Below are 15,542 nucleotides of genomic sequence, written 5' to 3' on the forward strand. Positions count from 1 at the left end.
TTAATAAAAAACCAAGTCACCTAAGAGGGGAGTGCCGTCATCTATTTAGGGTGTTAGGGGAGTTTAAGAGAGGAGTTGACGTGACACACGAGGATTGGTTATGCGTAAAAGAGGGGACTCCCCTCTTAGAGAAGTGCCCCTTACACCCTAATTAGTAAAGTTCTTTCTAAATTGAAAAGTAAAACCATGATTGATGACCAGAAGAAAAAAAAAGAATTATGACTAGCTTTATACGATTATTCTTGTATGATTACAAGTTCATTGGGGACCTATTGTAAGTACCGAAGCACACCTGTAAAATCGAAATTAGTTCAACAATCCACCTGTAAAATTCATTTTTAGTGTATCTAGATGTTTATAGACATTTTTTTATATATATTTTTTAAAGTTCGGCTTTAAACTGTTTTTTAATTTTAATGTCACCCATTGAGTTAAATCTTTGCGAATATGTGAGTAACATGAGCCTGGCTGTAAAATTTCTTTAAAAGAAAACAAACAAATAATAAATAAATAAATAATCAAAGGTTCAAGTTCATAAATCATAATTATCACACCCCAACCATGTAAAACAACAAAACGTGGTGGAAACGTCGGGGAGTGTTGTAACAGAATCATTGTTTCACAACCATGGATTTAAACAGTTTCGTTTTATTGAATTAAATGTATTACATTACATTGAAATTAGAAACAAACATGAACAAATAGTCTTTCATTGTTATCAAGTCACTAAGGCCTCGTCCATTCCTATGTGAGCATACACCAATATCATTATATATCACCAACTATTGTACCTGAAACACATGTGAAAATAGGTACGTCAGCATAAAAATGCCGGCGAGTACATAGGTTTTGTATGAGTTTCAGATTCATGGCTCGTTTTACATGTTGCAATACTTATTTAAAAACCTTGTTTTGAAAAGTATACTATTGCGACATGATTAACCAACTCAAATCAAATTGGTTACAGTTTATAAAATCTCTTAGCCATGATTCTTAACTCCAAAACATTTGTTTAATTAAATCCAGATTGTAATTCGTTTTTGGAATAAAAACTCGAAGAGTATATATATATATATATATATATATATATATATATATATATATATATATATATATATCGTTGGAAAAACCTTGTAATATAACTTTGTTTTGTTAACCTTGCCCAAGTGATCTAGATAACGCAACGATATATAATGTATTAAAAGCACTTATATATAGGAAGTACCAGCGGCGTATCCACCATGCTTTTAACACATTACACCCGCCCCGTTACCTAATCACTTCCCTAATCCCAACGGTTCAAACAGATTTCAAACGGTTCATGTCAATCAAACGGCTACAAACGATTCACATAGTCAAGTGGTCACAAACGGTTCACATAATCAAACGGTTACTAACGGCTCACATAATCAAACGGTTACAAACGGTTCACATAGTCAAACAGTTACAACGGTTCAAAATGTAAAACAATGTGTCCATATGCTGGATGAGCATATGCGACAAAATGTAATATACGGAAATCAATGTGCTAGCATGTTAATGGCACATACATAGCAAAACATAATGAAATCATGTACTAATAGTGTACTATAGAACATAGCAAGAATATGATACAAAAACATGAAAAGCATGAAATTAACAAGTAGGCACATGTGTTCCACCCCAAAACAGTTTGAAAACAGTAAAAGAGGGGGACTATGTACTCCCTTGAGGGTGCTTAGAAGTCTTGAACAACAACCAAGCAAAGCTAGAGGGATCACGAATTCAAACGGCACCTAATATAGGTAACTACATTAATAACCGTACCTAAATCGAGAGATCGGATAGGATGAGGTTTCGTAAACCAAATGAGTATTGGAACTCATATGATATGTTTTAACAAGGCCTGCATCCTAAATTGAAACCTAACCTAAGTGCTTTTGACCCGTTATGACCCGTTTAGGTAGCTTACGCTACTTTAACGCGTCGTTTGCGTAAAACGCGTTCGAGACGTCTAACTAGTCCTATGACAAGTATTATATGCCTAAACATGTTTAATTATGTTGCATAATCAGTTAGGTGACAATGTTTAGGTTACATATGCTTAAAATCCAATTATGCATGAAAAGGGCATTTTGGTAATTTACCTAAGGCAGATAAACTACTTATTATACAACTACTTAAACTAGGTGACCATAAGATATAACCTCGGAAGGTTATTTCCTATGCAACTATGGTCACTAATCATGATTGGTCGGATCCTAATGATCGACCAAACGGGTCGAGTTCGAAAGTCTAAGCGGTGGTTTAGACCGCTTGACTTACGACTCTAAACAAGCACTAAACTAAAAGTGACGAGCTAAGCATGTTAAAGCATGCTTAACTAAGTTAGAACACAGGTCTTTGATATCAAAACAAAGTGTTTTGATACAAAGAGTAGTTTGGTTGCAAAATACGCTTAAATGCGCATTTTGACCGAAACTACGACTCGTCATTACGCCTAGTCAACGTGGTAATCAGTAGGCATAGTCACCAGGGACTATAACCATCGTGATTACGCTCACGTTGCGAAGTTCAAACGAACTTCTCGTTGACCATCTCGTGGTCAAAGCTGAAAGTCAAATAGAGTTTGACTTTTAAGCTAGAAAGCGATAAAAGAATGAAAGAGGACTTACAAAGGGTCCAAAAAGATTTGGTTCTAACTATTCTCAGGTAGGTAGTGAATAATCACAACCACTTAGAAATCTCAGACCAAATGTGAGGAAAAACAATGAAAGGGCCTTGCTATTTATAGTAATGAATGAAGAACAAGATTATGACAAGTTTTTGTGTAACCTCCAAGGAAGAATCAAGGCCTTACATTTGTCACAAGCAGGTACAAAGCCTTGGGGAGGTGTTAACTTGCTAATCACACCAAGAAATTACCATAACAGCCCATGAATTTGCAAACTGTTTCTGAAAACTGAGTTTCTGGTCGCTAGCATGCTCACACGGCCCGCGTAAGGATAGGGGGAACCTTACGCGGCCCGTCTGGCCTCCCCAGATCAGCAGAAGTTTTAAATAATTACAGTTCAGGCCCCTGCACTTGTTTTAAGCCCATTTCAGCCCCATTTGACCCCCGTTAAGCCATTTTCAATGCTCTACAAGGTCAATAAAGTTTAGAGGACTCAAAATGTGCTCGGAAAACTCCCGGATGTTGGCTCGTTTGGTCGTACAGTCACGTTATTTGTTAAATTACGACGAAACTCAAACGGACGCGAAAATGAACTAAATTAAGCGACGAGCGGTATTTTTGCATGCCGATCACTAAAATAAAAATATTTTAGTGTGTACAAAAATTCTGGATGTCCAGATGTGGTCAGAACGTAAGATATGCGCGGAAATGCAAACTTACGCCGTTTTTGACACTTTTAGTCCCTGTAAGATCATATAAGTATGTTTTCGCACACTGAACCTATCAAAGCTTATTTCTAAGCCATGTTTAGGTTATTTATGGTATTTTTAACTTATGATCAAGTTCCAGACTGTTCGTTACAGTACAAATCGGCATACTTTCGCAGTTTGTCGAATTTAGTCCCTGTAAGCGAATAAACTTGATTTCGGCATACCAAACCATCCAAAACTTATTTCTAAGTTATGTAAAGGTTATTTAAGGTATGTTAAGCCTATGTCACTATTCCGGAGTGTTTGTTGCATTAAACTGGTTATATTTACGTATCAGATCGCGTATAACCTTCCAGAAAGCGATTTAAAGCCCGAAATCGAACAAGAATTGATATGTGCAAATGATACACGTATTTTCACAAATCTCAAGTATGAAACACAATATTTCATTGGTTTGGTATTTGTTTGACGGTCACAGTGACACAGGTGTCACAATAATCATGTATGATAAAGATGTGATTATGATGTTTAAAAGTATACTTAGATATAATGTGATATTCCATAACTAGAATCAAATATAACATTCTATAAAAAATTGTTTGATGTATTTATATACGATATATGATAAATAAAGTATTGCTAAGTATAACAATATTTCCCAGATAATTTTCATATATATATCCTCAATTAGACTTGTACATAAAGTTAAATGTATAAATATCTATGTATAATGTTGTAGTCAATAAATACAAGTTTTATAAGATTCTGGTTATTTAGTATATTGATTAAAAATGAAAAAAATGTTGATTTTGAAAGTATTTAAAATGGTAAAAAGAGTAATCTACAATTTTAATCCCTATTGTTTGTCAAAAAATAACACTTTTAGTCGAACATTTTTTTTTCCGTATTTTTTAAACAATAACACCATTGTTGCCGGCAACATTGCTCTCTTTCTATGTTTTTATCTAAACACCAGTTACTGGAAATGAAGAGAGTGGGGAGTCTAGGCGGCGACCTCAGACGACCACAACCATGGCCCGAGGACATAACATGCACCACTACTTTTAGTGTAGATCGAGAAAGAGACATAACCAAATCTTGTGAGATAGACCTTGGAAGGACGGGAAAGGGTAGATCCAAAGAGGAAGGATGAAATTTTGTGACCACCACCCCTATTGGAAATTCGTTTTAGGTCACCAGAAACTAGTTAGAAAAAGGGGTGTTGCGGCCTTGATGTTCATTACCCACTATTTAAAAGAATTCACATAAATTTTGTGTGACTTCCTAATCTGTTTGAGTGATAAGCTATAAAAAAAAAAAGATTTCTAACACAACGACATAATATGGTAGTGGTTGGAGTGGTGAGGTATGGTGTGAGGGTGGAGAAGTATGGCGATGGTTGGGGTAGAAGGAGAAATGGGGTGGGACGACCCACAAGGTGTTTAAGAGACAATGTTGAAATGACCACAATACCCTCACGTGACAAGCACGTGAGGTAACTGGGATATTTAACTAATGTTAGTCATTAGGATCAAATGAGTTTAAAAATTACAACCACGTGAATCAACTATGTAATAATTAATGAAGCCTTAAGACCAATAGTCTAATTTTTCAAACCACATATATTAACCAACCAAGAATTTAACTCTGACTTATTGAAACAATAAGAAAATTATATAGAGTGGTCATTTTTGACAAACCATATAAAATAATCAAATACCGTAAACATACTTCAAACGGCTCAATTTCGAAAGATTTCTTTTTCTCCAAGACAGTAAAACTGAAAACCGCATACGTCACCCACCGTCTTCGTTTCATCCGCCGAAGCTATAAATACCACCAAACCCCAATCCCCTTTTTCCTCACACTCATTTTCTCTCTCTCTACAAACTCCACTCTCTCTCTCTAAAACCTTATCAAACTCCACTCATCAGCCATGGGTAAACAAACATCTTCAATAGCTTTTTTTTTTTTTTTTTTTTTTTTTTTTACAATTTGTTACAAATTCATGTGCACTTGTTTTGTTTATATATGTATTGATTTTGATTTCATATATGTTTGATTTGATTTTGCAGGATCTGACAAGAAGATTAAGATCGGAATCAACGGTACTTTTTTGGATCATTTGTGACCGTTAGATCTGTTTATGAGTTCGTGTTGCGTGTTTGTTTACTGATTTATCAGATCTGAATGATATGTTGTAGGATTTGGAAGAATCGGTCGTCTAGTTGCTAGAGTTGCACTTCAGAGAGATGATATCGAGCTTGTTGCTGTTAACGATCCGTTTATCTCCACTGATTATATGGTACTGTGTTTGATTCTGTGTTGTTAGTTGTTTTGGATCTGTAGTTACTTTATAAACTGTTTTAATAAGTTAGATGCTATTATGGAAGATATATTTATGTTCTAAATGATGATTACGTGATTTTGTTTTGTTGTGATTCAAAGGCTAGGGTTTATATAGGTGTGGATCTGTAGTTACTCTATAAACTGTTGCTAACTTGCTTTACTAATGATATTGATAAATGATAAACAGTTATAGTTAGATCTAACTGTGAAAGAGATATTATGTCAAAATATGAATATGTAATTCAACTGATTAAATATTGTAGTATGTGATTTTGTATGATTTAGTAGATGTATCTGCTTTTACAGGACTAGATCTAGGTATAGATGTGTGTATATGTTACAAAAACTAGAAAATAAACTGTTTTCTGTATAGATCTCCTGTTATAACAGATTTTAACGAAGATAAACTGTTTTTAGTAAGTGATATGTGATTCACAGTAAGTTTTGATTCATTTAGTATTTGATGATATCACTATTTTCAAAAATATTATCAAGCAATGTTGCTGTTAGAGATCTAATTTATCATAGAGCACAAGATCTGTTGACCTTAAGTAATTGTAGTTGTTGTATGAATCCATGTCATATTCGAGTTTTCAATCTATAGAAATCAATGACATGGCAACTCATGATATTTAGAATCATATAGTGTGTTATGATATGTATTTGTTCAAGTATGTGGCTTCTGTATTTTAAATGATAAATATTCTTGCTGAGTTGTTGGTATTTAATGCCATTTTGTGATAGTTTTTTTCGTATGAGTTCATTTGTGTGCGATTAGAATGCAAGTGTTTGGTTATATCTGCGTGCGGTTGTTTACAAGTTTAATTTCTTGCAGACATACATGTTCAAGTATGACACTGTTCATGGCCAATGGAAGCATCATGAACTTAAGGTTAAGGATGAGAAGACTCTTCTCTTCGGTGAGAAGCCAGTCAGTGTTTTTGGCTTCAGGTAAAATCCTTCATGACCGACTAAGAATCACTTGTTAGTATATCGTTTTCCCCCGTCAGTTAACAAGAGTTTTTGTTTAATATCTCTTATTAGGAACCCAGAAGAAATCCCATGGGGCGCAGCTGGAGCCGACTTTGTGGTCGAGTCTACTGGAGTCTTCACAGACAAGGACAAGGCTGCTGCTCACTTGAAGGTCTGATTCTGTTTTAAGAACCCGCATTTGGTTTGGTTTAAGTGTTTATATGATGTTTTACATTTTACATATGGTTTTGTATCATCAGGGTGGTGCCAAAAAGGTTGTTATCTCCGCTCCTAGTGGCAATGCTCCCATGTTTGTTGTGGGTGTCAATGAACACGAATACACACCTGACCTTAACATCGTTTCAAACGCTAGCTGCACAACTAACTGCCTTGCTCCTTTGGCTAAGGTACTATTTCCCCAATTTCGTATCTATATATAATTATATATTCATTTTTTTTTTAATTTTCTATTAACTGGTGTATTGTGAACTTACATTTTTGCAACAACTTCAGGTGATCAATGATAGGTTTGGCATTGTTGAGGGTCTTATGACAACAGTCCATGCCATGACTGGTAATGCAGCTTTTAAACTGTTTAAGTAAACCGGTAATTATAGGAATGCATTAAAATTTATGTGTCTTACATTGTTGACGCATTTCAGCCACCCAAAAGACCGTTGATGGTCCGTCAATGAAGGACTGGAGAGGTGGAAGAGCCGCTTCGTTCAACATTATCCCCAGCAGCACTGGAGCTGCCAAGGTAGTTAACTGACTTAAAAAAACAAATATTTCACTTTTGTTTATTTATTATTCATTTTACTTTATTCCTGTTTGTTGTAGGCTGTTGGCAAAGTTTTGCCAGCTCTTAATGGCAAATTGACCGGAATGGCGTTCCGCGTACCAACCGTAGATGTCTCAGTTGTTGATTTGACTGTGAGACTTGAGAAGAAGGCTACCTATGAGCAGGTCAAGGCTGCAATTAAGTAAGTATTGAGCAATTTAGGGCTGCAAACGAACCAAACGTTCGCTGAACAGTTCGTGAACCGTTCGGCGGGAAGTTCGTTTGTGTTCGTTTGTTTATTAAACATTAAACAAACGAACACGAACAAGAAATTTCGTTCATTTAGTTAAATGAACAAACATGAACAGAGGTCGTGTTCGTTCGTTTATGTTCGTGAACGTTCGGTAACGTGTTCATTTGTGTTCGATAGTTCATTAATGTTTTTAGTTTTTATATTTATTTAAATACTTCAAAATTTTGACAAATCAAATATCTTATAAGTGTCGGTGTATTATATATTCTGTTCATTAACATTAGTTTGTGCTCATTTGTGTTCGTCACCGTTCGTTTTTGTTTGTTGCCTAAAATCAACAAACAAACACAAACGAACACGAACTAGTTCACTTCCTTAACAAATGAACACGAACATAAAATCTCGTTTGATAAGTGGTTCACGAACACATATACTTCTTAACAAACGAACACGAACGTTTGATTGCAGCCCTAGAGCAATTAATTAATATTCTTATTGTCATTATTGTTGTTACTTTGAAATAACTTTTGGGGTTCTTTGTAATCCAGGGAGGAATCAGAAGGAAAACTTAAGGGTATTTTAGGATACGTCGATGAAGATGTTGTATCCACCGACTTTGTTGGTGACAGCAGGTCAAGCATCTTTGATGCCAAGGCTGGAATTGCTTTGAACGACAACTTTTTGAAACTTGTCTCTTGGTATGACAACGAATGGGGATACAGGTAATTTCTTGCAACTCTTTTTTATCATGTATTGTCTACTGAATTAACATGCATATTTTTTTACGTGTCAAAATTGGTCAACCTGTTTTTCGTTAACTGAGAAATGGTTGAATAAGCCTGTAAACGAACCGAAAGTTCATGAACTGTTCGTGAACTTGATCGGCGGGAAGTTAAAAACACGAGCATGTTCGTTCATTATGTTCGTGAACGTTCGTTTATGCTTGTTTATTTCTGTTTTTTTATGTTTGTTCGTTTATGTTCTTTATATTTTAATAAATACATATGGAGTTACATTTAAACGAACCGAAAGTTCATTAACTGTTCGTGAACTCGATTGGCGGGAAGTTAAAAACACGAGCATGTTCGTTCATTATGTTCGTGAACGTTCGTTTATGCTTGTTTATTTCTGTTCTTTTATGTTTGTTCGTTTATGTTCTTTATATTTTAATAAATACATATGGAGTTACATTTAAACGAACCGAAAGTTCATTAACTGTTCGTGAACTCGATTGGCGGGAAGTTAAAAACACGAGCATGTTCGTTCATTATGTTCGTGAACGTTCGTTTATGCTTGTTTATTTCTGTTCTTTTATGTTTGTTCGTTTATGTTCTTTATATTTTAATAAATACATATGGAGTTACATTTATACAAATACAAACATAAAAGACGTTTTTAACTACTTATATGCGTATAACAAAAATAAGCTTTGCAATCGAACACTTACTTATCGTAATTAATCAATCATCTATATAAAAAAACTACTTTATGTGTGTTTATGTTTCTTTACATTACTCTTCATTTAATGAATGAACACCGAACAAAAAGTTTGTTTGATTATATGTTCGTGTTCGTTTAAAGTTAAATAAACGAACACGAACATGCCTCAGTTTGTGTTCGTTTGGTTCGTTTACGGGCCTAGAAGCCAAATAACTAGATGTTGCAATAAAGATAAACAAAACAGTGATCATTCATAAATATTTTACTTTGAATATGCATAACACTTGTTGCAGTATATTGACTCTCTTTTCAACCTTTTATTTCAGCTCGCGTGTTATTGACTTGATTGTCCACATTGCATCTGTGGAAGCCTAAATGCTCGATAGGTGAATGGTCACCTGGTCTTCGACCACGGCTATGTGTTGGTTTTTCTTTCGAGTTTGAATAACAAGAATCTTTCGTACAAGGTTTTTGGGGTGCTACATATTTTGGTACATGTTGTAGGTTCTTTTTTGGTTGTTTCTAGTACTCTCGGTTATCTCTTTTGTTTAGCGAAAAAAACCTTTCCTAATTGTAATCAGTTTCACCACATAATATGATATTAGCCTGGTTGAAGATTTAGTTCTGCTGTCTAGTATCTGATTATTTAACTTTTCACACTTATATTTTGAATAACTGGACCATCACACTTGGTAACCTCCTGGACCGTCACACGTGGTTCGGGACCCCGTTGCTGGAGTACTCGATCATAATAAGCTGGGGCATGCGGGTTCGGACGAGACACATGGTGGGTTTAAACATGTGTTCAAAAGTTTTTTATTTAGTTTTAATTTAAAAAAATTGTCATGGTTAAGAGTTCCTGATCGATCTTATTTTGCCTCAAACTTTAGCAATATCGTTTTGAGAAAATGAATATGTTAATAACCACTTAACTCAAATCTCATTATGTGGTCGCATTTGTTAGAACTTTGTTGTGTCCGTTCGCATGTTAGAACTCACCCATATTTTCTGTGTTCGTCCACGCTCTTTATTTTACATAATTTGCACTTAGGAGGAAATCACTTAGGTGAATGTGGAAAACCGCTGACCAGCTGGGCTATACTTTCGTTGGTTATGGTTCTTGCTTACACATTAATTGTGTTCTTGTTGAGTTGTTTCTACTTTTACATTATTTGTTACAAGTTTTGTTATTTCTTTGGTTATGTTCTTGCTTACACACTTCACGGATGTATATTTAAATGTATGCTACATATTTAAGACGAATATTACAATTTGACGAAAATTTCAAGATTTATCAAATGAAGGGTCTATGCTTAAACACGCTAACTACATGTAGCAAACTCATTATAAATATCGTATTTTCATAGAAAAACATTAAATCACTTAACAATTTTTCGAATATAGATTATATTTGTATTTTATCAAATTACAACCCATATAGTACCTTCAAATCACAATAATTCTAAGTTTCACGTGTTAGTTGATAACAATCTCAACTTTAAAAATTTTCTTACGATCCCAACTTGTAAGAATTTGGCCCCATCGATCCTTTTCCCAACTTGAGTCTATTAATGATGCCAAATTCCTATATGTTATAAGAGGATCATTGGGGGCCAAATTTTTATAAGTTGGGATTGTTGGAGGGAATTTTTAAAATTGGGATCAGCCAACATGTGAAACTTTGGATTATTAAAATCCGATAACCCTTATTACTAGCGGGATTTGCCTGCGCTATGCGGCGGGAAGTCATCCATATTGGTTCGATTCGTTACGCAAGGGATTCGGGGTGGTAACGATACGGTATATGACTTGCACTCGGTTTAAAGTCAAGATTTGTCTGCACGTACGCCTTTTAGATTAAGAACGAATACCGGTAGTTCATCACAGTACTATTTTGAATAAAACTTTTTTTTTTTTCAAGAAAGTTTATGCAACAACGGTGAAAACAATATATTTAACTTAGTCATGTATTCAGCTTTACAAAAAAGACGATGAACGCGAGTTATTGAAGGAAAATCAAATTAAATAAAAACTAATTGGGTTAAAGGTGTAGTTCTAAAGTATATACCGATACTGGTTCTGCAATACCGATATCAGTATCGACCTTGTCAGTATTTGTTTTATTCATCATGGTACCATTATGACACCGACACGTGATCAAGCCTTTGATACTAAAAAAATACTTGATTTCGAACACAACTCGTTTCCAATAAAATTTATAAAAACAAACACTACACATTTAGTTTTTTTTAACTAACGAAGGCTAGTCATCGAATAAAATACAAATCGGTAAAAATGGGTTGAAAACGTATTTCATACATGATACGATAGTCAATAGAATGAAAAAAAAAACTATGATATAACATTTCAAATATTATTAGAAAGAAAAAGAACTAAATATTATTTAAACAATCAAGTATTATGAAAAAACAAGTTACTGTTCATCCTAAGTTCAAAATCATATGTATAACTAGGTTATTTGACCGCGCATTGCGGCGAGACATTACCGCGAGCATTGGATAGGTATCGCTTCGTTATATTATAGTACTGATACGATACATGCACTCCATATAGAAAGCAACACGTGTTTTACATCGACCGAGAGAACGATAAAAACGAACACATGTGTTTACACCGATGGTGTTCGAACGATATCGATTGGTTTAGATCACCACAGTACTGGTATTGATATTCATTTCTCGTCACATACAAAGTTGCATAAATGAAAAATTACCGAAACCATAAACCATAAAAATGAATACATGTCATACCGATGTTGTTTGGTACAGTACGATATCCACACGGTGTCCGCTTATCGAAAGCAAAAACAATAAAAATAAATACCAGTATCGAAGTCGATTTTGTACGTCCAGTTTCAGCTCGATTCACTATTTTAGCGGCATGATATCCGTTACCGGTACCGATACGTTGCTCGGCTCAGTCATTACGTTATGATAACGTTATGGTGCCAGTTCATCGAAAGTAAAATAACATTAAAAATAAATATCGGTGTCGTTACAAATATTGTTCGGGTTGGTATGTTAACAACACAATGGTCGTTATCAATAAATTTTTTATTGTGACGTTGAAAAAAATATACACAAAACGCAAGTTATTAGAAAAAAAAAATCAAAATAACTAATAATGAATAAATATTCTAAAAAGTAAATAAGTATTTCAAAATAACAAACTACAATTCATCGACGGTTTTGGTTTAGTTTGATACAGCAGTGGCATGGCATTCGTTTTCAATAAAACTTACATCACAATGTTGGAAAAAAGAATATAGTTGCAATGTTGGAAAAAAAATAGTTGCAGATTTAAATTTTTTAAAAATTAACGAAGCAAGTTATTAGAAATTATTAAATTGGATGATGAATAAAATATATAATAAAAATAAATAAAAGCTTGAAAACAGATATAAAGATATATAAACACTTTAAAATATTGAAATATTAGATCACTGTTCATGACCAATTTCAATTCATATGTATAACTAATGGTTTTCCCCGCGCTATGCGACAGGAACTCATGGTAGGTATCGGTTGTGTTCGTTATGGTAATGACACTCACTATATATAGCAACTAAAAGAGAAAACTAAAAAAATAAAGTCTGTGATATGCCCAAAAGGAAATCAACATGTGTTTTACATCCATCGAAAACCATAAAAACGAATACCGGTTCTTATACTACCGGTATCGGTACCGATGTTGTTCGGTCGAAATCGGTTCGGTTCGTCACGTATCGATACTCGTATAGTTTATGAAACAAAAAAAATACATTTTCTTTTTAATATTGTTACCGACACTTGTATATTTTACCATACAAAAAATACATTGTTTTGAATACAAAAAATAAATCAATATCCAAGGTCGTTTTTTTTCGATTTGGTACGATAGCGGCATGGTATTCATTTTCAATAAAATTTATATCGCAATGTTCGAAAAAAATAAACATACTGCAGAGTTAGATTTTAAAAAGATTAACATACGCAGTTTATTAAAAATATCAAACTAAATGATAAATAATATAGTATAATCTTTTAGATAAAAATTAAAATAGATATTTAAATATTTTAATCACTATTCATGGTGACTTCAAATTGATATGTATAATATGTATAATTACAACACATGTTAAAGCATATCATGGTGCAACAATAGATGCTTTGGCCTCCATTTCGCTTTTAATTACAATTAAGGAGGTTAATGCATATACACACTTACCACTGTGGCAACATCTTGAAGATTCTAATCATACAAAGTTTAAAGGTATTACATAGTATTAAAAATACATGTAATCAAGAATATTAATACCGATTATTATTGAATATTCAAACAAAATGACATGATATAAACCATAAATTCAAGCCAACAATCAACTAAAACAATATGATACAACCCAAAAATTCTAACAACCATTTAACCAAAAACATCAAATATTGAAAAATGGTGAAAAGTTCAAAATCCGACAAAGCTTTTACTACATGTTGTTTCGATTATAGTGAGTATGAAAACATCAGTAACCATGCATATACACGCTTACCACTGCGGAAACCTCTTGAAGGTTCTAATCATACAAAGTTTTAATGTATTACATAGTATTAAAATACATACAATTAAGAATATTAATACCGATTGTTATTGATATTCAAACAAAATGACATGATATAAACCATAAATTCAAGCCAACAATCAACCAAACAATATGATACTACCCAAAAATTCTAACAGACATTTAACCAAAAACATCAAATATTGAAAAAGATGAAAAGTTCAAATTCCAACAAAGCTTTTACTACATGTTGGTTCGGTTATGGTGAGTATGAAAAAATCACTAACCATAATCGACCATCTACTTTTGATTTCAAAAAAAAAAAAAAAAAACAATTAACTAACCCACCGCTTTTTGATTTAGTTCAGTTTTTTTAGTTCACTTTTGTCGGTTAATTCGGTTATGAGTCAGTTAATTCGGTTTTTTGTACACTCCTAGCGCAGAATATAACTATTAAAAAATATAGCTGTTAAAAAGATAGAAAACAATGAGATTGTTTAGTAAATGGTATAAGATCGACATTTAAATCTAAAATACATTAATCTATTTGTTATCAAACTCATATATTTGTGTTCACACCTATCAGATAAAACCATCTTAAAGGCGTATAGTAAAACCATCTTAAAGGCGTGTAGTACTGTAATGGTATTTAAATAATATGATACACATTATCAGTATACGTTATAACTAACACGTGGATGTGGTTTAGACAACCTGTCATTAGCTGTATCATCTCTCCTTCTTCCCTCACCCACCAACCATGCCCATTATAAATACAAGCTCGAGGCCTCTCTCCCTTTTAAGGCTTTCCCCCTTTTAAGGTTTATCGATTGATCCATCTTCTTCTTCTATTGTGGGCAAGAATAGAGTGGGGCATACACTTGCTTTATCAACCTTTGTACACAGAAAAGCTTTTCCGTTGTTAAACAAGGTATATAAGTGTTTATATAAGTAGATACCTATTTTGGTATAGTTTCTTAATTTGTTTTGAAAAATCTTTTGATCGATATGGTGCAGGTTCATTATTTTATTTATTACCTCTTGAAAAGTTTGATACTTTTAAAAATTGTTTCTAGATTTGATCGTTTAGCATTATTCTTACATCTCTTGTGTGTTTGTGTTTGATTCAACCTTTCAGGTGATCTTTTAATTCTGAAGTGAATCGATAATTAAGGGCATAATGGTTGTTTATTTACATAGGTAATTATCGAACACAACTATATACCATTAGTTCTTGATGCTATCTTATGTGTTCATGAATATCTCGTTTGTAGATCGCTATGTAATAATATTTTCCAGTCCGTTTTGATTCGGGTCGAGTTGTATGAAATTTTAATGGGTATTTCAATGTATTTTGATAAATAAAATAACTTTTATATGAAAATGTCTTTTGTGAAACATATATATATATATATATATATATATATGTTGTGTGTGGAAGAAGTGATTAAAAATAATAACAATTAAGTTATATTCTGGGAATCTAGTAATAGAAGTGTAAGAGTAAAAAACCAAAATCGTCCATGAGGTTTGGTTATATTTGTTTGTTCCAACCAGAAGGACAAAATGCCCTTCACCTTAACAGAAAAAAATAACTGAGTTGGTGATTTGGATGGAAATGGTAATAAAACGTAAACTTGAAAAATCCAAATGCACAAATCCTTTTGGATGAAACAAACAAATATGGCTAAATCTTAGGGAGGATTTTGGCATTTTACTCGTGGGAAAATAAAAGGTAAGCATTTTTGTAAAAACTTAAACTTTTAATATTCATTCAAATGAGTTTAACACTTAGTACCTAAGTTTTTATTTATTTATCTTTGTATTGC

General features: G+C 33.3%; 1 protein-coding gene across 1 annotated transcript; it reads left to right on the forward strand.

The window, feature by feature from the left end:
• The first annotated feature begins 5,175 nt into the window (after nucleotides 1–5,175).
• On the forward strand, nucleotides 5,176–9,779 carry LOC110871569 (glyceraldehyde-3-phosphate dehydrogenase, cytosolic). The gene is made up of 11 exons (XM_022120250.2): nucleotides 5,176–5,303; nucleotides 5,439–5,471; nucleotides 5,568–5,668; nucleotides 6,548–6,663; nucleotides 6,757–6,856; nucleotides 6,945–7,091; nucleotides 7,198–7,258; nucleotides 7,347–7,444; nucleotides 7,525–7,667; nucleotides 8,267–8,440; nucleotides 9,485–9,779. Exons 1-11 carry the CDS (start codon nucleotides 5,300–5,302, stop codon nucleotides 9,531–9,533), a joined length of 1,026 nt encoding a protein of 341 aa, XP_021975942.1. The 5' UTR covers nucleotides 5,176–5,299; the 3' UTR covers nucleotides 9,534–9,779.
• The last annotated feature ends 5,763 nt before the right edge of the window (nucleotides 9,780–15,542 follow it).

This window comes from Helianthus annuus, chromosome 8, assembly GCF_002127325.2.
Source record: "Helianthus annuus cultivar XRQ/B chromosome 8, HanXRQr2.0-SUNRISE, whole genome shotgun sequence".
NCBI classification, from domain to species: Eukaryota; Viridiplantae; Streptophyta; class Magnoliopsida; order Asterales; family Asteraceae; genus Helianthus; species Helianthus annuus.